General features: G+C 42.1%; 3 protein-coding genes and 1 long non-coding RNA gene across 9 annotated transcripts in view; 2 read left to right on the top strand and 2 right to left on the bottom strand.

The window, feature by feature from the left end:
- LOC147026074 (ribosomal protein S6 kinase beta-1-like) overlaps positions 1-7,790 on the top strand; it is a 75,593-nt gene extending 67,803 nt beyond the window's left edge. For both annotated transcript variants that reach the window (XR_015058107.1, XM_085881109.1), the window contains exon 15: positions 4,397-7,790. Coding sequence is in view for 1 of the 2 variants with exons in the window: in XM_085881109.1 (XP_085737235.1) it covers positions 4,397-4,562 (166 nt within the window). In the remaining variant the exon portion in view is untranslated. The remainder of the gene's footprint in view (positions 1-4,396) is intronic.
- The window catches only part of LOC147026073 (uncharacterized), a 390,674-nt gene extending 374,180 nt beyond the window's left edge, over positions 1-16,494 (bottom strand). Inside the window, exon 1 of the long non-coding RNA XR_015058108.1 lies at positions 16,356-16,494. This is a non-coding gene — a long non-coding RNA (uncharacterized LOC147026073). The remainder of the gene's footprint in view (positions 1-16,355) is intronic.
- LOC147026071 (uncharacterized) overlaps positions 1-26,565 on the bottom strand; it is a 182,631-nt gene that overhangs the window by 40,956 nt on the left and 115,110 nt on the right. The window lies entirely within an intron of this gene.
- PRODH2 (proline dehydrogenase 2) overlaps positions 10,609-26,565 on the top strand; it is a 91,819-nt gene continuing 75,862 nt past the window's right edge. Inside the window, exon 1 of one of the 5 annotated variants that reach the window (XM_085881104.1) lies at positions 10,609-10,730. Coding sequence is in view for 3 of the 5 variants with exons in the window: in XM_085881100.1 (XP_085737226.1) it covers positions 16,178-16,705 (528 nt within the window). In the remaining 2 variants the exon portion in view is untranslated. Of the gene's footprint in view, positions 10,731-12,228; positions 12,313-15,543; positions 16,706-18,101; positions 19,852-26,565 lie in introns of those variants that run through there. The other 4 variants (XM_085881101.1, XM_085881100.1, XM_085881099.1 and 1 more) reach the window with 4 other exon arrangements.

The following is a 26,565-nucleotide window of genomic DNA, read 5'->3' as shown; positions in this document are numbered from 1 at the left end:
GTTTGAGTGACTTTCTCAAGAGGATTGGAAAGAAAGTAGACATGGGAGTTTGCCAGACAGTCCTTTTGGAGAGGGAATATGTCTTTTAATTCTGACAAATCTCTCACTCATTCTCTAAGTGTTTGACCAGCTTGTGATTTTGTCAATTTCTGAAGAGCGGGAAGAGACTGCTGCCTCTCTTTCTGAAGGACATCACGGCAGAGGGTGGAGTCATCAGCAAATAAATGGGGATGTTTCAGAGTCAGGGAGATCATTGATGAATATTAGCAATATGACTGGGCCCAGAACAGTGCCTCGGGGCACTCCAGTCATTGAACATTAGCAATATGACTGGGCCCAGAACAGTGCCTCGGGGCACTCCAGTCATTGAACATTAGCAATATGACTGGGCTCAGAACAGTGCCGTGGGGCACTTCAGCCTTGACAGGCAGGGGAGCTGATAGGATTCTGTTGAGAGCCACACATTGGCTTTGTGAGTAGAGGAAGTCAGTAATCTACAGGTGATGATGTGAGCCACTATGTGTGGAGTTGGTATTGGATGTCATCGGCAGAGAGTTTGGAGAGCAAGGCAGGATGCCAGACTGTAATGAAAGGCCTTTGTTTTGGTCATGTGCCATCTGCTTGGATATTAGAAAACATTACCGTTCTGCATAAAAAGGTGCAAAAACAGATCCCTGCAACTTCAGACCAATAGGCCTTCTCCCAATCATCAGTTAGGTTATGGAATCCATCATCGCCTCGGTCATTAAATCCTTCCTCTTCCCCAATGGCTTGATTTCTGATCATCAATTTGGTTTCAGACCAGGTCACTCTACCCTGGATATGCTGCTTCTGCTCTCCCAACAATGGATGGAGGTCCTCAATGCCAGACATGAAATCAGAGCCATATCCTCAGACATATCATGTGCTTTTGACACAGTCTGGCACCCTGCCCTGCCAACCAAACTCTCTTCCTATGGTATTCAAGACCATCTCTGCTCATGGCTCGCAGACTTCCTCTCCTGTCACAGCCAACGTATAGCCCGAAATGGAGTTCTCTCATCCCCTCTTCCTGTCCAGGCTGCAGTTCCTCAAGGCAATGTTCTGGGCCCTGTTGTTTTTCTGGTTTTCATCAATGATTTCTCCGACTCTCTGGAAAATCCTCTATCTCTTTGCTGATGACTCCACCCTCTGCCGTACCATCTGTCATCCCTCAGACCAGCAATCAGCAGCTTCTTCACTCTCTGCAGATCTGGATGAAATCACAAATTGGTACAACACATGGAACATGTCTTTCAATCCTGACAAATCTCACACTCTCACTATATCTCTCCAAAATGACTTTTTGGAACTGCCTGCCCCCCCCCCCCATCTACTTTTTAACAATCCTCTTGAAGAAGTCCTTTCATTCAAGCTTCTGTGTCTTACTATCTGCCATAATCTTTCCCGGGAAAGCCACATTTCCAACCTGGCCTCCAAAGCCAGTCGCCGACTGGGCATCCTCTGTCGCGCAAAGTCCTTCCTCAGCCCACCTGAGCTTATGACCACATACAAAACATACTGCTCTTCCCTCTGGGCTGGTGCTCCTGCCGCTCACCTTTCTCGGCTTCATGCTGTGGAAACCAAGGCATTTAGGATCATTGGTATCTCCCGCAGTGAGGCTGAGTCTTTGGGCCTCTCACTCTCTCACCGCAACAAGGTCGGTGGTCTTTCTCTCTTCTACCGTCTCCTCTCCGGTCTCGCCCCCCCTGCTCTGTCTGCGATATGTCCCACCCCCTCCCATATTTCCGCAGGGCTTTCAAGTCTGCCAGCAACCCCCTTTTGGTAAAACTACCAAAATCACGAACCACTACTCACCTTCACTCTCTCATTCCTCTTTTTTTTTCCACCTTTGGAATAAACTCCCACACTCTCTTCAATCCCATTCTTCCCTTCAGGTCTTCAAAACAGCTGTTCACCACCACCTCTTATCTTCCCCCATCTAAAACCATGATTTTTTCTACCCCTGTTAATCCACCCCAAACCCACCTCCTTCAAATTCCCTGCCTTCCTTCCCCAAAGTTCCCTGTCGTGTGAGGTCCTGAACATCCCTGTAGTGTCCATCTTGTTTACCCCGTGTTCCCCGCCCCAGCCCTCTCCCTTCCACAGATCTCCTGATGTCTCTGTTCACCACTGTTTTCTCCTTCCCTCTCCCACCCTCTTGTCTCCTGTCCCCCTTGTTGTGCGTTGTGTGCTAGCTCTCATATGAGCCTCGACAATGTATTCAAAAAATATAAAAAAAAGTCTTGAGATATGTCCAGAGAGACATTCCTGATCTCATGTCTGACATTGAGGGTTTCCTTCCATTGTTTGGTGAGTGGAAGCAGAATGTCAATGGTAGAGTGAACTGGTCTGAATCAAAATTGATGATCTGAGGTGAGGCTGTTGAAAAAAGAAGGATTTAATATCAACTGTGATGATGGATTACATTACCTTGCTGATGATTGGAAGTAAGCTAATTGGTCTGTCATTAAAGGGATCCGTTTTGGTCTCTTTTTATGTAATGCAGTGATGTTGACTGATTTCCAAGCAGATGGAGGATGACATCGGGCAAATGATAGGATGAAAAGGGCAGAGAGAAGATGTGCAAGAGCAGCAGAGCAGATTTTTAGGACACGTGAGCTGATGCCATCCAGTCCAGTTGCAGAATCAGTCGAGGGTTGCCAGAAACTTCTCCACCTTTTCAAGTGGAAAGACAGTCCAGGAGTAGTTGGGTGTGATTGCAAAGGGTGGGTACAGAGAATGAGGGGTTGGGGACACAGTATTTGGAAGCACACACAGAATTGAGGCATTCGTCCTTCTCACGAGTGGAGTCGGCTATGGGTGCCACTTAAAGTGAAGGAAGGGATGGTCAGATTTGCTTTCCAGGAAGAGAAGGCAAGTTGTTTCAGAGCAAATGCCTCACCACAGGATTCAGTGTTCCATTGGTGGGAGGAAGGGTCGGATAACTGAAAATGAGATGGCTTGAATCTGTGCACAAGAGAGATGAGGTTTCTATGGAAGAATTCCCAGGCTGAGTTCACATCAGGGGCCGTAGATATGGGAGACTAGTCCTGAAGAGAGATGGCTGCTTGCAGTCCCTGCCAATCTGTCTGAGTGAACTGCTAGACTTGCTGGCATTGAGGCAGCTCAAGAATATGTTGACTCTTACAAGCATATGATCAGCTGAACCAAATGGAGCAGAGGACTAGCAAGAGTAATTTGTGGGGAAGTTTTTGTCTTCAAGTCCAGAGGAGAGGATTTGCTATTTTGTCGAGATCAGATTAAAATGTTCATGAAACGGTGATTTGTTAGAGTAGATTCCAGTTAAGTGGACTTTTCGAAATGGCGAATTTTTTTGAATGAATTTGAGTTAACCAAGTGTGATAACACAACTAGAACGGTACTCAGAGCGCATGCTCTCGCCTCACACGTTCATTCTGACCAAAAATACCATCGTTAACTGTACACGCTACTATTATGGCCCATAACCTGTATCATCCATGCATCATCATACCTGGTTTTGGCTTAGAGGTTCGGGTGGTGGCTTGGCATCCTAGGGTCCTGAGTTCAAGCCCCATTTGCCAGCTGAATTAATTGCAGGGGGTTGACTCAGCCTGTCATCCTTCCGAGGTGGGTGAAATGAGTACCAGTGTAGCAGCCAAAAAGGTTGCACACAAAGGGAAGGGGGTATCAACGGATTGATTAAATTTGGTATTGGTGTTGTGCAGGCATGATGGGCCGAATGGCCTCCTCCTGTGCCTTAATTCCCTGTAAATCGTTGTAAATCATATTATGTCACATAGTTTCTTGGCATGGGCTATGAACGTCATAAATTTAATTCTTCACTCACATCCGGTCATAGATCAGATATAAGAAGTTTCAGATTTTTTGGATAAAGATTTCAATTCAACCAATTGTGACTGAAATACCACTTCACTGATGACATCATCATTATCACCCTATATACCCCCATGGTTTTCCCTTTTATCCAATATACCATGTGACCTATGATGTCAGAGTTAGCAATGAAATATTCTCCATGGGGATTCCCTCCTAGGTTTACAGTTTTGCAACGATCGAACAAGCAATTGCAGAGAAAACATTTTAAAAGAAAAAATATATAGATGCAGGGACACACGCACAGACAGACAGACAGACACACACAGGGGTATTGCAATAGTCGAGCATCCTCTTCGGGGCGATACTGATTATTGAAATTAAATTAGTCGAGTGGCTCAGATTTTAAAAGAACAGTGGTGTGAGGATTCTGTTGCACATTGAGTGGTAACTGTTGCATGCCCATGATGACTATGTAATCAGGCTGAATGAATAGCATGTTATGTCACTTTAATTAACTATTTTTAAACTGAGTTTGACAAATAACATTTTTTAACAGCCCTTTGAAGCCAATTGGTCCAGATGGTGGGCGGAGGTTTGGACCATTATCAGACGTACCTGGAGAAATGGTGGAGCATATGGAGGTGGGACCAAGCTTGGAAAGCTCAGCTCCCCTTCCAATCACAATACAACATGGTTCCGCTCGTCTGCATCTTGACCTCTGACCTCTGCCTTTTGCCTGGGCAACCTTGATCATATAACATTGACCTTAAGTGGCGAGGTCACGACACCTAAATGAAGTTATGATGGATGCCGAGCCAAATCTTGTGATTGGCTGAAGTCTTTCCCAGACTTCTTTGTGCTTACTTGTCACATAGCAAGACCCGTGTTCAATTCTACTCTTTTCAAAACATTGGCCTCGTGCTATCTGAAGCAGTCCTCTAGTGAGTCTAGCGTCAACTGCCAGTCAGTATTCCAACTCGCTGATTTCACACTGTGGCATCTTATCTCGAATATCAGGTTATTGAACTTCTACTATCTCCTGTTAGTCAGTATTCCAACTCAATGCTATCACATCGTGGTTTCTGATATTGAACAGTGGTTTCTTGAACCTTGTATCTCTTGACTTTGTCCTTTATCGTTTTGGTCCTTTTTCAGAACTCAGTTTATTGTCCCTTTTTAAACTTTAAACCCTCTTTCCAGTCTTATTTCTCACCCACTATTGATTCAGTGATCTCTATCTCCCACCCCTCACCTCCCCTCTTTCTTTCTTTCACTTTTGCTGCTTCATTTCTCCCAATTTCTCTGTATTCCTTTGACCACAAAATCAATCTGAGCCACTTAATTGTACATTTTACTGGTGTGTATGTTGTAAATTGTAAAAAAAAAAAAAAGTTTACAATCCAATTTTTGTTTTTCCTGCTTAGCCTGCTGCTGTCTTGCCAGTTAAGTCACTGCCAAAGTGGTTTCTTGCTTGTATCAATTTCCTAACCAGGCGAGGATGGTCTGTGTCTGGTCAGACAGTAATTAATATTGGATTATCTGGCACAAGCTATGCTTTTGGAAATAACTAAAGCCAGATAATCAATTTTGTAGAAGAGAAGGTGAGATTTGAGATTGTTTAAAAAAAAAAAAAGAAAAAGAAAAAAAAAAAGGGGGTCATGCTTTCGCCAAAATGTCGGTTGAAGTACAATATCCTGTAGCTTGGCATATCGATAACAATGCATGAGCTTCAAGCATGTGTTCAAAAATGAACTTTTGACTTTTTTATTGGAAGGAGGGGTCGGGTGGGTTACCTTCATTTGTGGGGTTTCTTTTTTGCCTTTTGGAAAGATTGTGGGACAAAAATATTGATCATGTTTTCCTTTTTTTTTTTCTTGTAATGTGATTGCTTTTAAGGATCTATAGATCCTTGCTAATTTACCCATTAGCTATTTTGAGTTTTTGTTTTTTTTTAATTTGAAAGCCATGTATGGTATGGAATGAAATGCACTTTGTACTGTACCTCTAAAATTGATTGAATTCCAAGTTAGACCTCGACAGTTGTGTTTCCTGTATGCAGCTCACTTTGATACGAGTTTTGGTTTGGTGTCGAGTTATCCTCTTTGAAAGGAAATGTTAATTTGGTAAATATGGAGTGGTACCATAACAAAAACGTTTGATTTATTCGCTATGTTTATCTACATTACTCGTAAATTGTGTTAAAGCCCAAATTTATAATTAAGAACTAGTCTTGCTCATGAAGCCCAGTGTTGATCTGCGTTGGTGGACAGGTAGAACAAGGTTATCCCCTTCGTTGGAGAAATATAGTTCCCTTCCCATTTTGCTCCTACAAAGGGTTAACGTCTCAAACGTCATCTTTTTGCTTCCCACACCGGTTGGCATACTTCAATCAACATTGAGGCAATTCCATCCATTGATTTGTAATGCCTTCTAACCGATGTATTTGCATTGCTTAATATTTGGTGTGTGTGTGTGTGTGTGTGTATTTTGGATGGTGTGGATGTGTGTATGCATGCATGTATGTTTGAGTGATTAAGACTGAAGCAATTGATATTTTGGCCTTGCACTGGAAGTTAAAGAAATGCACACATCACTCCACAATCATGGAAAGTGATCACAATCAAATCGCTCTACAGTCATGGAACTGTCCATGCTCATAATTATGGAAAGCGTGTCTTCATTATAGCTTCAATTAAAATGGATTGCTTCTCACATTATAGCTTGAATTGCAAAATTGGATTGAATTAAAATGCGTGTACGGAAGACACGTGCATCCATTGTATCACCATAAAAAAAAACTTTCATTTGCATTCAACAACAGCAGAATAAATCATAAATATTGAACTGATCACGTACAGTAACTATATTTACCTCCGCCACCGAAGGTGGACAAAGGTTATGTGTTCACCCCTGTCTGTCTGTGAGGAGGATATCTCAGAAAATTGCAGACAGATTTGGACGAAATTTGGTAGACAGGTTGAGTGTGTGACAAGGATGAAATTATTAGATTTTGGTGAAGATCTGGATACTCTAATTTTGAGTGATTCTTCACCATTGAGGGATAGTGCCAAAAATGATATATAGGGCCTAGCATGATATCTCAAAAAGCTGTGGATGGATTTGGATGAAACTTGGTGGATGAATTGGTTCACTTACAAGAATAAGCCAAATAGATTTTGGTTCAGTTCTAGATCCAGATCTGGCCATTCAGTGGGAAACAAAATGTAAACTGTTCAGCCTGGTGGAGGTATGTGCTCCACCATGTGCCATTCTAGTCTGTTTGTTCCTTATCCGTTTCCAACCCCCTGGGCCAATTTACCTGAAACTTGCTGTACAGCATTATTTTCACATGCAGAAGATCAACGTCACAATAAAAACATTATATTCTTAATGATAATGAGTTTATTGTCATATATGCGATGCGCATACAATGAGAAGTACTTTGAACAGCGCATGCTTAAAATCTGCATTGAAGAAGAAATATATCAGAAATAAATTCATTGTGATGATTGATACCAAAAAAAACCTAGAAATAACGGCCACTTCAGTGGCCTCGTGTCATCTTATGGTCGAACGTCAATGCACAATCCAAGCTCTGCCCGATGCACAGTCGTCAGTGAAGTCTCTCACGGTCAAGATAGTGACCCACCACTGTTGGATGACCACAAATTAGTAGCAAGTTCAAATAAAACTCATACTAAAGCCTAAGTAACCCAATCTTGATCTAGTGACCCAACTTGTTGGTTAGAACCCCTTCTGCATAAATATAATGTAGATAAAAAAATTCCACAGTACAATTTATTTTTTCTGCATTGAACACTGTGGACTGATTGGTCAGCTGTTGGTGATTCTTTGAATACTAATTTAATATGTTGTGCATTTATGTGCAACGGTTAGAATTTAGGTGAATGGTGAGAAGTGAGTGCAAAGTTAATAAACCTTGAGCAGTACGGATGTTTGTTTTTTTTTTCTCAAAATCCCCGAGTCATACTCATCATGGGGTACAAAGCTTTTATATGAGCTACATGGAGTATGGCTTCTCACTCTAGGTTGGTGCTGCTGCTTTCCACCTTGTTCCTCTTGAAGCAGGGGAATTACAGGCCTTCCACGCCATTGGAATGTCAAGACGGTGGGCTGATTCACAGGGACCCTCACTCTCATCTCTATTTTATACAAGCTGACATTTCCTCTTGCCCTCTCTTACCTCCCGTCCCCAAGGCACCCCAGGTCACACACACTCCTTAACATACCACTTGCTCACCCTCCCCTAGTTCAGACTGGTTACTCACTTGTTTCTCTTGTCCATTTATTTTCTCCATTGTGGAATTGTATCCCCATTTCTATTGTTCTCACTTCACTCTTTCAATTATACTGCCCATCACTATGTCATGTTCACCGATGCACGCCTTTGATCTCTTCTGCACATGCTAAAACATTTTGCCATCTTGTTCGTCTCCAGCCCATTGTTTCTTGTTTTTGTGTTGTACCTCAGTTTCTCCTTGTGTATTGGTGTCCATTCCCCCATACTCTTTTGTAGTTTGTAAATCTGCTGCCAGTTGTCCTTCAGCTACTATGTAAACCTCATCTAGTCCAGTTATCTCATCCCATCAAGTTGTGGCTGACTTCTGGTGATATTGTTGCGGTTCTCAGAACCGCATGCATCCAACAGACAGTGGTCCCAAGACAGTTATTCCATTAATATACGTGCATAGTCCCTTTCCTTTTGTCTAGCGGGATAACAGGGGCGCGCATTACGATGATCTCAATGCTAGGTTTGCTTACATCATTTTTTCTTCATTTCGTCCCTACTCTTCTTTTTGTCTGATTATTCCTGAGGTAAATCTGAGCCACATGTGCCTTTGTCGGTGTGAGGTCGGCCCTCATGGAGGCCAGCGCGTGCGGCGCCGCTGCGGGGAAACGATAACGCGCAGGCATTAACGGCGCAGAGCCCTCGTTCCTAAGCGAGCCCTAAACCCAACATGTGCAGCGAGTCATACAGTGCACTTCGCAGTGTGGGATTATCGACTCAAGCTTCCGATGATCTGGGGAAGATTGCCGGTTGCATTAAAAAGGCATACGAATGAATACCTCTTAAGAGGCTGCACGAATGGTGTTTTTCACAACACAGGAAACAACCAGCACGACGCCCACGCTGCACGAAATGCGTATGGAGGCCGATAAAGGCGACTCCACGCCACGTTGGGCGGGATGCGGGTGTGCGAGGTAAAAGCGGTGCATTCCTTTTCAACCAAATATCGGTGTTTGCCGATATTTCAAACGGTGGGAGAACCCTCGGTCACGCGGTTGAGGTATTGGCCCCACGGTCAGTTAAGCGACCCGCCGCGTCACGGAATTATCAGTGTGTGACGGCTTACAATTCTGGGGAGTCTGGTGGGAGCCGAGATAGCTTTCCCCTACCTAGTGGTCTTCTCACCGACCCCCGGCCCACAACAATATTCATGATCTGATTTCTCCAAACATCCCTATCCTGCACTGCTTCCCAAAGCTCTTGTAGAGACAGACAACTCTGTTAAACATCTGGTTGGAAAGCTACAACATTGTCCATGTAGATTTGCATTTGTTTAGAACAGCATGCACACAGCTATGGGCACTTTATTAAGATATTTGGGTTGTTGGATTTTTACATTGCTCCTTAATACTGGGTTCCCACTATCACGATGCTCGGCACGATTGAAATCGTGGTCTTAATCGTGGAGTAATCATGGTGATCCTATCAGATCTTGAGGTCAGTCATGGCAATCGTGTTAATCGTAGAAAATTTTTGAACGGTTCAAAATTTTTCTACGATCAATTGTCAATCGGGATCATCGTATCAGATCATATTGCATCGTAACAAAGCAAGACAGATCGCATCTAATCGTGCTTCATAATCGTGGTGATCGGGATCAATCTTAGACAAGACAAACACTATGCTCTGTGAGACCACGATTTCAATCGTGCCGCGCATCGTGATAGTGGGAACAGCTTTCAGAGAAATTCCATGATCAGCTACGAATGGCCAATCGTGGCATTTGTAACGGATCGCACGACAGTGGGAACATAGCATAATACCCCAAAGATCGACCAGTGGTGAAACGATCAGAGAAACTAAAAGCAATTTAATTCGATACGGTCAGCAGTCTTTTGTTCGACTTTAAAACATTGATTATTGGGTTACAAGTAAGAAAAACGGTTGTGGAAGCATACATTTTTTTAATGGATATTGGTTCTGTTGGCAGGTCAAGTCAAACAGTTTAAAAGATAAAATGGTTCGACCTAACCTAACCCTAACCTAACCCTAACAGGCTGACAGCTGCCAACTCATTTGTTCCTATTTTTATTTACCCTCATCAACACTCACAAAGCCCACCCTTCGACCAACTGCTGGTCCAAATCTGCCCCAACCACTTTTGTACTATAAAGTGCTTTAATGGTATAAGTGGGCACTGACTTCTGCTTGTCATTGCTTATTCATTAAAACAAACAAAAGATTTTGTCCTTGAATAACTTTTATGAACTACTGGTATTCTTCTTCTTCTTCTTCTTCTTCTTCTTCTTCTTCTTCTTCTTCTTCTTCTTTCGGCTGCTCCCGTTAGGGGTTGCCACAGTGGATCATCCGTTATGATCTGCATAGTGATTTGGCACAGGTTTTATGCCAGATGCCCTTCCTGACGCAACCCTGGTTGCCTCTTACGACACAGGGATATGGTACACCTATTTTAACTGGGGCATACACTGGGCCCAGTACACTGGTACTCACTTCGCCGACCTCGGAAGGATGACAGGCTGAGTCAACCCCCTGGTGTGTATTAATTCAAGCAGCCAACGGGGCTTGAACTCAGGACCTTTTGGATCCCAAGCCGCTGCCCTAACCACTGCGCCAACACCAGGCGAGGATATTTTTTTAATGGATATTGGTTCTGTTGGCAGGTCAAGTCAATCTGTCAAACAGTTTAAAAGATAAAATGGTTCGACCTCACCTTACCCTAACAGGCTGACTGCTGACAACTCATTTGTTCCTATTTTTTATAGGAACAAATTTTTATATGAACTACTGGTATTATAAAATATATTTTTTTTTACAATAGTAACACATTTTACTCCCTTTTTAAAAGTTGTGGTGATGTAAACTTTTGCACACAGAGTTGTACGGAATTTTTTTCAGAATTCTGAATTTTTCTTCAAAGGGAGATCTCTCCCGTTTTGATCATTTGGTTTGATTCTTCACTTTATGCCTTTTACTTGTTACCTCTTTGTTCCATATCCTGAAGCTGTATTGTGCTTTGTTTGCACTCTTACATCCTGGACAAGGATGATTCATTTGTTAGACCTCAATCAACTCATCAGCTGTCCAATTCATATGCAGATGGATATTTGAAAGAAACATTCGTAGTTTGGATTGTTTTTAAGAAAATATTTTCAAACAGGTGGTTGAAGTGGTCTGTTTTGAATCCACTGGGTTTATGCTAAAATCACTACAAGATGATGAGGTATCTGTGTGGTTCACCAAGTTGGCTGATGCCAATTATTATTTATTTTTTTTAAATGTTGAAGGCTCCAGTCACAGACTAAATAGTCCTCATCGAGGCCAGGCCTTAAATAAAGATAAATAAAAGAGAGAATGTAAAGTGAGGAGTGAAAATGAGTGAGTTAGAAAAGTGTGTGATGTTTGTTTGCAAGAAAGAGAGATTAAAGCTCGCCCGGTAGCTTTAGTTTGGGTGACAGAATGTAAGACCAGCAATCCTGATACGGAGAGTGGAAGACGATTCCAGCCACCACTTTAACGCTCCTAAGTCAGAATGGTAGTACTACCCTAAACGGTTGTTGTCTACAACCTACTACCTAAAATTAACACAAGAATGAAAAATAACATGCAAGAGAGAGGTTAGAAGCTTAACTCAGGAACTTGGTGAGCGTTTCAAGACAGCCGGGTTAATCTGGTTAGGATTGTCAAGCAATGCTGAGGGACGAAATGGGTTGAGGTGGTGGAGTGGAATATGCTTATGTTGGGAAGAGGATATTGGGTGGTTGGAAAATTGTGTTAGATATTCATTCGTAATGGTTGCCCTTTGTAGCTTAAGATGGCCGTTCATATGTGACATGCAAACAAGTAAACATGAGTTTGTTTATGGTGTAGCAGTTGATGAATCGGACAACAACCACACTGAGAATGGTAAGCAGTGTAACCTGATGATGTCAAGGAGTTGCTAAGAATACCAGATCACTTGCTAGCCACATGCCAGGCAGAAATTTGTCATTTGCTCAGGGTGCTGGCAATACTTAGCCTACTTTTTCATGAAGGACACCGTTGGATCTTTCACGTCCACCAACCACCAGTGCTAGCAGATGGGTCTTCCGGCTTATCGTCCTTCCAATGGAAGGCACACACATTGATATATTGTCATGCCTGTGAAACATCAGGGCGACTTTAAATCTGGGTCGGGATTCAAACCCAGGCTTGAGAGCTCAGAGGTGAGTGCATGTGCCTCAAGGCTATCCTGTCAGCCCTGTCGGATAGCACTTTGGTGTTGAAGGAAACCCAGTCATTGAGTTGCATGTTTGGAAGGAAAGCTCATCAGTCTGTGATGTTGGACCACACTCTCATTCATCCCTTAAGGCACTGAAGAACTCGTTTTGGTTTCTTCAGTCGCAAAATAATAAAATTGTAAAGATGTTATTGACAATTTTCACACTATAAACAGACCAACAACTTAGCTTATGAAAATGTTCAAAACAATTGTTTTTCAAATTAAATTGCAGGTGGAAAAGTAGATTGAGTGAGATTATAAACAACGGACAACTGTACATGATTGATCTCTGTTAACTGCATGAGTTGTGAGCAAAATGCATCCTCCATAACATTAATTTTCTGTCCAATGATTGGTGTTGGTTGGTTCCTTCCACTTGATTGGTCGATTTTGAGGTGTGGTTTTGGCATGTGTATAGTTATTTTCGTGCTTCATCTTACAAGGCCTGTTGTGAACCGTCTTCCCCTTGGCTGCCTCCAAAGTTATCCCTCGATCCTCCTCCAACTCAAAATATAAATCAATGTCTTGAATGCGTGGACATCTGCACTTGTTTACATTTTGGGAAGGCGATGGGGGACTGTCGTTTTCTTTGCAAGCAAAACCTCCATGTCTGGTTCCATGGAACCTGATATACTTTGAGACAAGAGGGCAAAGCATCGAGTACTCTTCAGGGTAGTCACAATGTCTTATCACCCCCTTGTAAAAATTGTGACATTGCTTTTGTGTGCAGTGTTCATCAATTTCCTTTTCCCCCTTTTTCAGATTGAGTGAATGTAACCGTGGACGATACCAGCAATTACACCACTGAACAACGAATTGTTGTTAGTGTCTGTGTTCACAAAAGTCCACAAACAGGGAAAACAACGGAAGTGCACGTCGACTTCCAGCAACGATTCTGCCAAGAAGCTCCCTATAAAAAGATACTTCTGCATTGGGAGCATAAACTTTTTGCAACAGGCAACATAAAAGATATGCCAAGAACGAGAAGGCCATAAACCGGAGATCAGCAGTGCCAATTCGTCAAATAATCTGGTGCCAGGTCACCAAAAAAGTCGACCCGTAAATGATCCACAGAGCTTGGAATACTGCATTCAACAATACAAAGCAGATGAAGGTTGACCGAAAATTGCACACATAATCACCCAATGTTCGTTAAAGAGTTTTCAGGCAATGATTGAAACCACAGACGGGATGCATGTGCAAGGATGCTTGTGACACAATCCCAAAATGCAGAAAGGTGATGTTCACTAATGAATGTGCCACATACCAAACAAAGCTCTTTCTGGCAACCCTCAACTCTGACTCGGCAAGTGGACCAGATAGTATCGGCTCACGAATCCTAAAAACCTGCTCTGCTGCACTTTTACATTCTCCCTCTGCCCTTTTTACCCTATCATTTGCCATCAATCATCTTCTATGTGCTTGGAAATCAGCCATCACTGCATTACAGAAAAAAGGTGCAAAAACAGACACCCTTAACTGAAGACCAATTGGCTTACTTCCAATCATCAGCAAGGTCATGAAATCCATCATCGCAGCACACATAAAATCATTCCTTTTCTCCAATGACCTCATCTCAGATCATCAATTATTATTCATACCAAGTCACCTTACTTTTGACATGCTTCTTCTACTCCCCCAACATAGATGGAGGTTCTTAATATCTGATGTGATATCAGGGCTGTCTCTTTGGACATATCTTGAGCTTTCGATACAATCTGCCATTCCAACTTGCTCGCCAAACTCTGCCTATGGCATCCAAGGCCAACTCCACACGTCAACTCCACAAGGCTGACTTCCTTCACAATCGTTAGCCACAAAGTCTCTCTCACTCTCTGAAAGAACCACCCTGCAAACCCTCCCATCGACCTTCTCAACAACCCTCCTGAAGAAGTTGTCACTCAAACCCTTGGGTCTCACTCTCAGCTATGATCTCTCTTGGGTAAGCCACATTTCCAAGCTGGCCTCCAAAGCCACTTGCCGACTTGGCATCTTCCATCGTGCAAAGTCCTTCCTTCGCATACCTGAACTCCTATCCACCGACGAGGCTTTCTTCTGCAGCTTGATGGAGTACTGCTCTTACCACTGAGCTGGCACCCATGCACTACACCTTTCTCAGCTTGATGCCATGGAAACCAAGGCCTTAAGGATAATTGAATCAATAGGGCTATCACTTCCCCATCACCAACAGGTCGGTCAGTGGTCACTGCTCACCTCCATGCTTTTGTTCCTCTTTTTTTCCCCACCTGTGGAACCAAAAATATAGGAATTCATTATGATTCATGCCTGGTGTTGGCTTAATGGTTAGGGTGGTGGGCTTGGGATTGTAGGATCCTGAGTTCAAATCCCACTCTGCTGTTGAATCAATACCAGGTGGGGTTGACTGCCTGTGATCCTTCCGAGGTCGGCAAAATGAGTGCCAGCTTGCTGGTATCCTGTGTCGGAGTGGTGATCCGTCCAGGATTGTGCCCAATAGCCAAGGAGACTGCTTCGGCAGCACCAACGCTCTGCACAGAGTATGGTCCCAATGTATGGATGCATGGGAACCACATTCTACACTTCAATTGTCATTCTTCCCTCCAGGAATTCAAGACAACTTCATGACCATCTCAAGTCATTCCCCATCCCAAAACCATGACCTTTTTCTGCACTTGTTAAACCACCTCCCACCCCTCATAAAATTTTGTTCAGTATCCATCTTGTCTACCCCTTGCGTTCTCTCCTACCCCTCATCGTTACTCGCATTCCTTGTCTGTATATTTCTCCCTCCATCCTGCTGATAGCATTTCCCCCTTCTCCTCTTGTTGTTCCTTTTTGTAATGTTGCATCCTAACCCTTCCTGTATTTTCGCTCTTCTCTGAGCCTTGACTGGATACAAAAAATAAATAAATAATGGTTGTATATGCACCTCCTTGGTCTTAATTGTTCGTCGACCATCTAGTAAAGTGGATAATTATTGTATTAATATCCTTGCATGATTATGTAGTTTTGTTTCCAGACAATAATTAATTCTGTATTTTCACAGTCGTTGCCTCATTTTGTTTCTACAAAACTACACGCCCCGCCCACCACCACCACCACCACCACCCCCCTCGCCCCGCCCACCCCCAAACTTATCAACACCGACCTCCCCTCCTTCCTCTGCCACGAATACAACCCCTCTTTCTATAAAGCTCAAACCAGAGCTGAGGATTTGAGTTTCTGTCTTCATGAATAATGTTCGATCGTTTCGTGCGTTTTATTTTTTAAAATACTCCGACTTAATACTTTTTACATCCTTTTGTTTTCTTTTCCACGTTTATTTTTCTTTTTCGTTTGTGGTCTATGGATGAAGAAGAAGAAAAAAATCGTCGTGTTTGTTTAAACGTCAGGAAATCTCAGGGAGTTGTATGAAAACATCTAATGATTGTTGTTCTTCTTCCCATTATTAATTCTTATTCTTCTTCATATTCATCATCGATTCTTCTTCTTCTTCCTGTATGCCTCCATCTTGTTCTGCCCCTTGATAGTGGCAGTGAATTTGGGCCATTACAATTTCCACATTTTAATCGATCATATATCGGATTATAAAACTAATTATACCTCACGGAACCACTTACTGTGGTAAATCTTCCTCCTCTTGTTCATCTTTTCAAGCATCTGGAGACTGCACAGTTCCTTCGTCGTATCAAACAAATCCCCTTCCCCTCGATAAAATATCCTTTCCACATTCACCTTTACTTTTAGTCTCCACAATTTACATATTGTTTTCTTCACTACCATCTTTTATTAGACTCAAAGATATATAGATAGTCTTTTAAAATCGCGACATGCCGATCCTTTCTGCTCCCCGTGTCCGCCTCAGACACTCGACCGCCCGTGCTTTGCACTCGCTATTTCTGGTCCAGAATCGAAGTCTCACTCGATCTTCAGTCGCTTTTGAGACATATCGTGCCACCTGTCGACTTTTATTTCCAAACATGAAGCAAAAATTGATGACAACCTCACCTTATCCCTCAGTCGTGACTTGCACTCGCATTCCAATCTCCTCATCCCCACGGACAGCCGAAGTCCGCCAAGAACATCAACTCACCCACGTCGCAAGAGTCGAGGCTCCGAGACAGACGTCGTTCGTTAAACCCCAAACTCTCTCGGCTTCCGTTTCGAGCAACTTGGAGGACATTTCCATGGAAAATGCTTTCACGGTTCTCCCGCTGTCGAGGTTTGCACCGTCTGCTGAGCATCTTGAATTTGACGCCGAGAACACGTTTCGCGCCAAAACTCTGGCCGAGATGGCACGAACTCTCCTGGTCTTCCGTGCCTGCTCGTTCCAAGTGCTCGTGGACAACTCGATTGAGGTAAACGAAACGCCATTGTTTCGATTGTATTTTAGGTGCGATTATGCCGCCACATTACCTCGCTATTCATGCAATGATCATTGATATCGCAAGGAAAATGAGAATTTCTGTGAATTGTTTCGTTGTGATTGAGTGGAATTAAGTGGTTGATGGTATTATGATCGTTGATGTGGGACTCGGGTCTCGGAATGAAGTACAGCACCAACACGTGTGCACGATTATTGTTTTGTCATAATTTTTTTTATCCCCCGCCAACCAACGATGTTGGCGGTGGATATAGAAATGGGGTCCGTCCGTCCGTCACATTTCGTTTCCGGAGCTTAACTACAAATCCCCTCAAGATATATTTTTACGAAATTTGGTACACATATCAAACAAGTGGTGAACTGGTGCCTTTTGATATCTTCTAATTGATAGGTCACATGGTTTGGCAGCCATGTTGGATTCAAGAAAAATATTAAATAATGTTTTCTCTGGAATCACATAACCTAACGAAGCGAAAATTTGCAACTATCATCTTCCATCATGTCTGCATACGTAGTAAAAAAAATTATGACGTCACAAGTCACATGGTTTGGCAGCCATCTTGGATAGAAAAACACACCTCATTCGATTAACACGAAACTTCACACACGCATTCCACTGGAGGATTGGAGGCAGAATGTAAATTTATGATGTCATAGGTCACATGGTTCGTCAGCCATCTTGGATTCAAAATTAATAAATTCTAAAAATCTTCTCCAGAACGGCTGGACAGATTGAGGCAAAATTTCACATACACTTTCCCCAAGACATCCTTTCAGAAGTTTGTTAATTTCTAATTGATAGGTCACATGGTTTAGTGGCCATATTGAATTTACCCTAAAACCTCCAAACATCTTCTCCAGAACGGCTGGTCAGATCAAGGGGAAACTTCACATACATATTGCACACGCTTCGGGAATATAAGTTTGTTAATCCTCATTTACTATGGCGGGGGATATCGAAGACTTTGTTTTTAACAGATGCTAGTTATTTATTGTGATGTAGCCTATGGCCGCTTGGTTGCATCATTGCTTGAAGCGTGGCTGCGCAGCTGATGCAGTGCCCCCCCCCCCCCCCCCCGTTACCATTCAGCTGAGTACTCATTTCCTGACCTCAGAAGGACGACAGGCTGAGTCAACCCACCAGGTGTTAATTCAACGTCATAATGGGATTAAACTCCAGACCCTAAGATCTTTACTGTTTAAAGCCAACACCATGCTTTGTTTTGTCATCTAATCGTTTTGGATTTGAAATGTTAATTACACTTAAGAGTAGAAAAATGTGAACGAGGTGATGTATGTTAGAGAGGCTGCCCGTCATTGCCTATGGGACGGGAAGATATCCCTGTGCTGCTCGTGGGGGTAAAAGGATACTCGGCGCTGTCCATGGAGGGGGGGGGGTGAAAGGATGCCTGGTGCTGCCCTGCTTCATGAGCTTTTCCCAGAGATGGTTTCGGGACGTGTTGGATGTTGAAAAACTATGGAGTTATTCGTCTCATAGTGGTTACCTTTTGCCTGCGGGCTGGCGCCCATGCTGCCCCACCTCCCAATATACACTTTGTAGGAGCCTTTGGTCGCCTGAAAACGGACATCAATGCCAACGTGTGGTCATTTCAAATTTGCCCAGATTCTGAAGTACCTACACCCAAAATTTGGGGCCTCGAGGTGCTACCATGAAAGAATAGCGTACAAACGCACGGACAAACACACAAACAAGAACAAGCCGATTCGATTTTGGTTCATGGTCCAGATACAGATCCATCAGTGGGATGCAAAACACAAGAAGGCATCAAGCAGTAAGTAGCCTGATAGATATGACGAAAATCATGCAAATGACCTCACTGTCACCTTGACCTTTGACATATATGTATAGTCGAAAAACAACGACAGCCTCACTTTTGACCTTCGGAATCCTCTGGTGAAGTTTGACGAAGATAGCTGAAAGCGTTCGTGAATTCTCACACTCACAGTACATACCGAGCCAAGCCATGCTATGTTGACCTACAAACGAGACAGAACGAGACAGACCGGACAAACGAGTATGATAAAAAAAAATTCAATTTTCGTCATAACAAATACACAAACACTTAAAAATAGGTATAAAGGTAAACGAATGACTATAAAGGTATATGGAAAGAGTGTGCAAATTATTAGAGTTCAGAGAATACCTTACCCCATGCGGTCTTGAGAAAAAGGACGTGGGACTTTATTGGAAAGTTTATTTGATGAAGAAGAAGAAGCAGAATCTTGTTCTCCCACCATGAGAGCGTAAGTCGCAAATGTGATTGGTTGAGACGATGTACAATTTTGCCCAAGTACTGCTTAACTGGTGATTTTTGGAAGTGTAAACAAGGCGATGTGTTCTGCAGTGTTCAAATATATAATTCAATTTAAATAAATTAAAAGTTTTAAAGGTTATAGAAAAAAAAGAACATACAATCGGAAGTTTACCACTGTTGATGCACTGTCTTGTACACCACCTTATTTGACATGTTAAATCAGTTTTCCCTGCCTGTTGTTTGTGCCCTTTGTATCCACACTAAAAACAGTGTAGGTTTTCTGTGTTGGAATGATTTTCAATTTTGTTTCACTGGCAACATACAAACAGACTGACAGACAGATTTGCTTTATCGCACTGTGTGCGTGTGTGCTCAGAATGAGATTCCATACAATTTGCCAAATTCAGAGCCAAAGTCCTGCTAAAACTGCAGGTTCGTTTTCTGATTCATGTTCTACAGTGTTTGAAATGTGAAATTAAATTTAAATGAAGAAGTTGCTCTATCATACAAATAGACTGAGAGCCGAACAGATTGAACCAATTGCTTAACCCCGCTTTGCGCGAACAAGACTGAGCATTTAACAATGTGGAGGCTCGTGGGGAGGAAAAGGAAGGATTTCATTGGACAGTACACCTTGAGTGAGACCGTCACATCTTTCATTTCTACTGGATGTTCCCCCAGCCTGGATTGTACTTGATGGCACTGTGTAGAAGGCTCACACTGTAGTGAAGACCGGGGCTAGTTCTTGCACAGTAACTTGTGACGTTACCTATTTATTTGACTACAAAAATCGAGGGTGGTGTGTGACAAGGATGAATGGTCTCGATGCAGATCCAGCCTACTGGTAGGATATACAAAACATAAACTGTTCAGCCTGGTTCGGTGGATGGAGGTTATGTTTTCACCACTGTTTGTCCGTTTGCCTGTCTATGTATTTATCTGTGAGCAGGATATCTCAAAATATTATGGATGGATTCGGACGAAATTCGGTGGAGACTGGAGAGGTTGGGAGTGTGATAAGAACGAAATGATTACATTTTGGTGAAGATCCGAATCTGGCAAGTAGAATTTTTGAAGTGATTCTTCACCATTGAGAGATCAGGCCAAAAACGATATTTATTTATATATATATATATATATATATATATATATATATATATATATATATATATATATATATATATATATATAATGATATCTCAAAAAGTTATGGACGAGTTATGACAAAACTAGGTGGATGAATTGCTTAAGTGACGAGAACAAGTCGATTCGATTTTGGTTAAGTTCTGGATTCAGATCTGACCGATCAGTTGGGTACAAAAGGTAAACTGTTCAGCTTTGACTATGTTTACAATGGTGTGTGTGTGTGTGTGTGTGTGTGTGTGTGTGTGTGTGTGTGTGTGTGTGTGTGTGTGTGTGTGTGTGTGTGTGTGTGTGTGTGTGTGTGTGTGTGTGTGTGTGTGTGTGTGTGTGTGTGTGTGTGTGTGTGTGCGCGCGTGCTTGTAGAAATTGAAATTCAAGCCTTAGAATTTTGGCTTTGACTATCATGCTCGTACAATCATTCGCAAGGGTGACGTCACAGCTATTTGTGCTGAAACAATATTATGAAGCTTTGATTTCACCATTTGAATGTCCTATCAGTCACTTACCTACGTGCACTTAACGTCAGGGTATGTTTCAAAAGTGCTGACGAAAAGGTCACTTTTACCTCTGCTACTGACGTTGGACAGAGATTATGTTTTCACCCGCTTGTCTGTCTGTTTGTGTGTTTGTGTCAATTTGTTTGTGAGCATGATACAGTATCTCAAAAAATTATGGATGGATTCAGACGAAATTTGATGGAGACGTTGGTTGTGCAACAAGGACGAAATTATTAGATTTTGATGAAGATCCAGATCCGGTGACTAGAATTTTTAAAGTGATTCTTCACCATTGAGAGATAGGGCTAAAAACGATATATAGCAAGATTTCTCAAAAGGTTATGGACGAATTCCGGCGAAACTTGGTGGACAGGTTGGGACTGGGAGTATGATGAGGAAGAATTGATTCATTTTTGATGAAGATCCAAATCCGCATCCGGATCTGAGAATTTTAAAATGATTCTTCACCATTGAGTGATGAGCTAAAGACGATATACAGCACGATATCTCAAGAAGTTATGGACTGATTCAGATGAAAGTTAGTGGGTAAGTTGGGTGTGTGACAAGGACAAATCAAGTCGATTTTGGTGAAGATCCGGATCTGGATACGAGAATTTTTTTCATCGATTTTACATCATTGAGAGATGGGGCCAAAAACGATTTATAGCATGATATTTCAAAAAGTTGTATCCAAGTTGTGACATAACTAGGTGGACGAGTTGGTTTGGTGATGAGAACAAGCTGATCCGATTTTGGTTCAGATCCGGATCCAGATCCAGCCTATCAGTGGGATACAAAACGTAAACTGTTCAGCCTGGCGGAGGTACACGCTCTACCGAGTGCCATTCTAGTTTCAAATGTTTTCACTTTATTGTTGTTCAATAAATATATTCTTCTTTCACCAGAAAGGAAATGATGTGCTTTTTCTCATTTCATTTGGTAAATGGTAAAAAATACAAAATTTATAACAGCTGGCCCCGGCCTACCCTACAATCATCCCCTTGGTTTTCTATCAATCTGCTTCTTTTACATATCATACATATCACTAAAACTTATCTATCCAATATTGTACATTATTTTTTGCCTGCTGCTTTTGAACCCCCTAACTAATTACTGCACACTATCCCCGAGAGGGAAGAAGTTGTTTGTGTGTTTTACATTGGTGCTATTGTAAACATTTACTGCAAGTCCTGCTTCCTCTTCGTCTCGTCCATAAGGACAGGCTTTTTTCTAGTCATAGCAAAAATAGCTCCTCACTTGTAACTCGCCACAAGTCAGAAGCGGTAATCGTTGTTGGACAATAGTTCTTGCTGAGTGTCATGGCAGGGATTTATCCAGGTGGGTGAAATAATGGCAAACAAACTTTGACCTCGGTGCTCTGTGCAGCTTTGTGATTGGTCATTGAGAAGTGTAGGGCATGCCTGATATTCATGGTGAATTTAAATGCGATCAATGCTGTTCAAAATGGAGACAGACATGTTGCCTCATGGCTTCATTCAGCAGTAGGTGTTAAACCTGCTGTGTCTTATGCAGGCTTTAGCATAGCACCATGTTCTTTGTACTCAAGTTGATGATGTGGTATGACATGGTGGTTTTTGGACACTACGTGCTTGTGCGTAAGAAGCTTGGAGTGTTGGGAATAAACCCACCTGATTGACATACTTGTGGTGATTTGTGAGTCTATGGATATAACAACACCTGAACAGGATGATGTAGAGGTAATGTGTTTACTTGTCTAGCATGTTTAACTTGCCGTCCAGGCGCAAAATCTGTGATTAAAACATAATTTTCAGCAATTAAACAAAAGAGTGGCAATTTCAAAAATGGTTAACCATAACAGTTCTGTTTCTGAATGAAAATCGGACTCACAAGAATATACGAACTCTATACATACCCGTGGATGGGAACAGTTAGGTTTGTACCATTTCCTGTTAATACAAGCGAGCAGCTGCAGTGGTTATAACATGCATAAACTCACGCACACAAACGGACATTTCTCCTTTCACCAATAGATGAAAAAAATCTAGTATAATTTATCTTGTGGCCCAGAACGAAACAAAACATAAATACAGGAGGGCCTTGCCATCTGTGGGTGTAGTGACATTAATTTTTTAACTCTCCTGGACTTTAGTCCAGTGAGCTTATGCGATGGAGCAGTGTCCGGCTGGTGAGTGAGCGAGTGAATGATTGAGTGAGTGAGTGAGTCAGTCATTCTTGCTTGAAGCAAACACATGATTTTGATGAAACTTGGCTACAAGCTTCATATCTGATGCCAACCAAACAAAGGAGTATTGACCATATCAAAATCTGCGCTCATTAAGGAGGTCTATTGGGGGGGGGGGGTAGTGGTTTGAATCCACAAATGAGGTATTTGCTCTCTTCTCCGAACCTACACACAATTTCGATGAAACTTAACCATAACCTTTATCACCCATGATGTACCAAAGTTTGTCCATGGCATAAAGAATTTTTTAAAATCAGGGTCTTGGGTGGTTTGAGCCTCCCAAAAGAAGTATTTGCTCTCTTCTCCAAAACTACACGCACAATTTAAATGAAACTTGACCACAACCTTCATTACCCGTGATATATCAAAGTTTGTTCAAGGCATTAAAAAAAATTAGGGGGTAAGGGGGTCTGCCGGGGTTTGAGTGACTGTTGCTCCTGATTCAGGTGAGCTTCAGGATGTGCAGTCCTATTTTTCTTTGCATTTTGCTTATAGTGTTAAGAAAGCAAATGTGTGAACTTTATTAGCCAATCAGTAGAGTCCTTTCAGAGAGCCATTAGATGTGGAGGATACCACGGCAAGGTCCAGGGGCACGAAGAGAGCTCATCACGATGACATGATTAGGAGCTCGAAGCATGCTTTTCCTTGCAACACTTTCTCATTTTATTCACAAGTCACTCAACACGTCGATATTTAATAGTGAAGTTTGTTCTACACCACCATGACCATTGAGTGAAGAGGATTTCGTTTGTTTGGCTGAACATCCACTACATGAATGAATGATTCCTTTCAGCCTCTTACATTCCACGCCATTTTGAGGTTGCAGCGGATTTGCACCAATAAATCCTTCCTTCTTCACTCTCAACAGCTGGAGAGATGACGCAAAGGATTAATTGTCAACCAGACTTCATTTACAACACATCATTGCATTTTAAATGTGAGTGAGATTTCTTTTGTCCTGGTTTAAACATCATCATCATCACCTGGTTTAAACACCATCATCATCAACCAGCACTTTGAAAGGAATCACCACAATGGGTTTTCCCTTCGTGGATTCACTCTACCATGATGAATTTATTGAAGGCAAGGTTTGCGGATTGCGGTCAATATGCTCGAATAATTTAATCGCTGGTTGGCAAACTATTTTCCACGTTTATTTACCTAATTAACATGTGCCGTCAACACAGTAAACCACTCAAACTCACCACCACCATCATCATCACCATCATCTCCATCAACTGATCTTTATCGTTGTCATCATCAACATCACCATCGCATTATTGGATCAAGTTTATCATCATCATTATTATTAAAGGTAAGTTTCATGATCTTAACAGCTCAAGAAAATAAACTTAATTTTATGTTCTTAATACAGGAAAAAAATACATTATTTTATGTTCTAAATAACTTTTATTCATTAAGGTAAATAGCACTAAAACAGTTCACAAACATGTTAATTAAGGGGACAGTTTGGCAAAAATGGGTGATAAATGGTCCCTCACCATATTTTCCCCATTACCACTTAAGTTTGCACATTGTGCATTTGCGGTTCACAGGGATTTTCAAGAAGTTAACCCCCGTGAATGGCAAGGCTCTCCTGTATTTATAACATTCTTCACAGCCCACACAACACCCACTCCCATCCCCTCCCTCCTCCCAAACATGATTAAGTGTAAATGCAATCATGTTACACTTACCCTGTGCATCAATAAGCCCCAGACATGACATTCCAACTGGTGTTAAGAAGCATGAAAGTTTGGTTAGAACGTACCCGTCAATGAACCTTCTGGCCTTTCATGGCCCATATCATCGGGAGTTTTTGTGGTACGGGCTGCAAGATATCAACTTTTCGGATGAGTTGATCCGGAAGTTCTCCAAATGTTTTGTCATGCAGAGACACTCTTTTCTCATAGGTATGTTTCCAAGTATTTTTGGCTTCTTCAAAAGCTTTGTGAGCCACAATCATGCCACAATCCTTATCTGGCACACTTGATACACGCCAACACCACCCCAATGGACCTCATTTGCTATCTTCTCCAAAACTACACACACACGATTTTGATGAAACTTGACCACAACCTTCATCACCCATAATGTACCAAAGTTTATTGACTGCATCAAAATCTGCACTCATTAAGGGGTCTACTGGTGGGGGGGGGAGGGGGTTGACCCCCTCAAAATAGGTATTTGCTCTTTTCTCCAAAACTACACACACAATTTTGATGAAACTTGACCACAACCTTCAACACCAGTGGAAGACCAAAGTGAATCAACCACATTAAAATCTGCACTCTAAGAGGATCTACGGGGGGTTTTTGACCCCCCAAAATAGGTATTTGCTATCTTCCAAACTACACACACAATTTATGAAACTTGACCACAACATTCTTCGCTCCTGATGTACTGAAGTATGTCGACCGCATTAAAATCTGCACTCATTCAGGGGATCTATGGAGGGGTTTTTGACCCCCCCAAAATAGGTATTTTTCTCTTCTCTGAAACTATATATGATTTTGATGAAACTTGACCACAATTTTCATCACCCGTGATGTACCAAAGTTTATCGACCGCATCCAAATCTGCACTGATTAAGGGGATCTACAGGAGGGTTTTTGACCCCCCCCCCCCAAATAGGTATTTTCTCCCTTCTCCCAACTCCACACACAATTTCAATGAAACTTGACCACAACCTTCATTACCCGTGATGTATTTAAGTTTGATTACAGCATCAAAAATTCAGTGTCTGAGGAGGTCTGTGGTGGGTTTGAATGACTGTTGCTCCCGATACAGCTGAGCTTCAGGACAGGTGGTCCTATTTTTAAAATTCCATTTGGAATTCAATTGAATAAAGAGGACGTAATGGGTGAGGTTTCTGATGAAAGCGAGACGTCTTGGTACCCGGTCATCACTACCAGCAGTTATAAAGTGGAAGTTCTAGTGTGAAGAGCATACATCAAAAACTGTTCAATGGAGGAAATTGAAACTTTACCACTTTACATGACCATTTGATACAGCGCCTCTTACTTGGATGATGCACACCCCCTCAGAACTTACATGGTGAATTAAACAAAGCCTAATGCCCAGAGACAGTCACTTCCTCTCGTTAGAAATTTGATCAATTCTAATTGATTGAGCCTTTATTGTGCTCAGCTGGTGAAAAAAGCGAAGAAGAAGAAGAAGAAGAATAACAATTTGGTGTTTTAACGATCTCCCGATTTATACTTTTTCGATCTATTCTGGCATCTTTATCAGCCTTCGTAGTTTTGAAAACACTCGATAAGGAGAATAAAAGCTATTTTTAAAGTCTTATTAATGTACTGCCCAGCAGACTTTTCAATGTATAATTTGTACACATTTACCTCAGAATTTTAGAGAGATGCAATTACAAATTTGCCGCCACAAGAGTTGGCTTGCACCAAGTCCTTATCAAGACTGCGTGGGGTAAGTATTCTATGAATACCATCTCGTTTCTTCAGTCATCGATTTGTATAAGCTTCCTGCAGACCAAGATATATTTTAGAATGATATACATAACAAAACACAAAATGTGGAATCTTGGGGTATGAAACAGGAAAGACGGGCGGATGATATACCGGTACATACTGATCGCGTTTGTCTAAATGTGAACCTAAGTATTAGAGCGGTGTTACGTCTCCCCCTGCATAGTGCTTCCGGAAGCTTATCATAGGTGATT

Source organism: Eptatretus burgeri, chromosome 5 (assembly GCF_056783735.1).
Source record: "Eptatretus burgeri isolate ZD-2024b chromosome 5, Ebu_testis_v1, whole genome shotgun sequence".
Classification (NCBI taxonomy): domain Eukaryota; kingdom Metazoa; phylum Chordata; class Myxini; order Myxiniformes; family Myxinidae; genus Eptatretus; species Eptatretus burgeri.
This window is presented reverse-complemented; position numbering and strand designations above follow the sequence as displayed.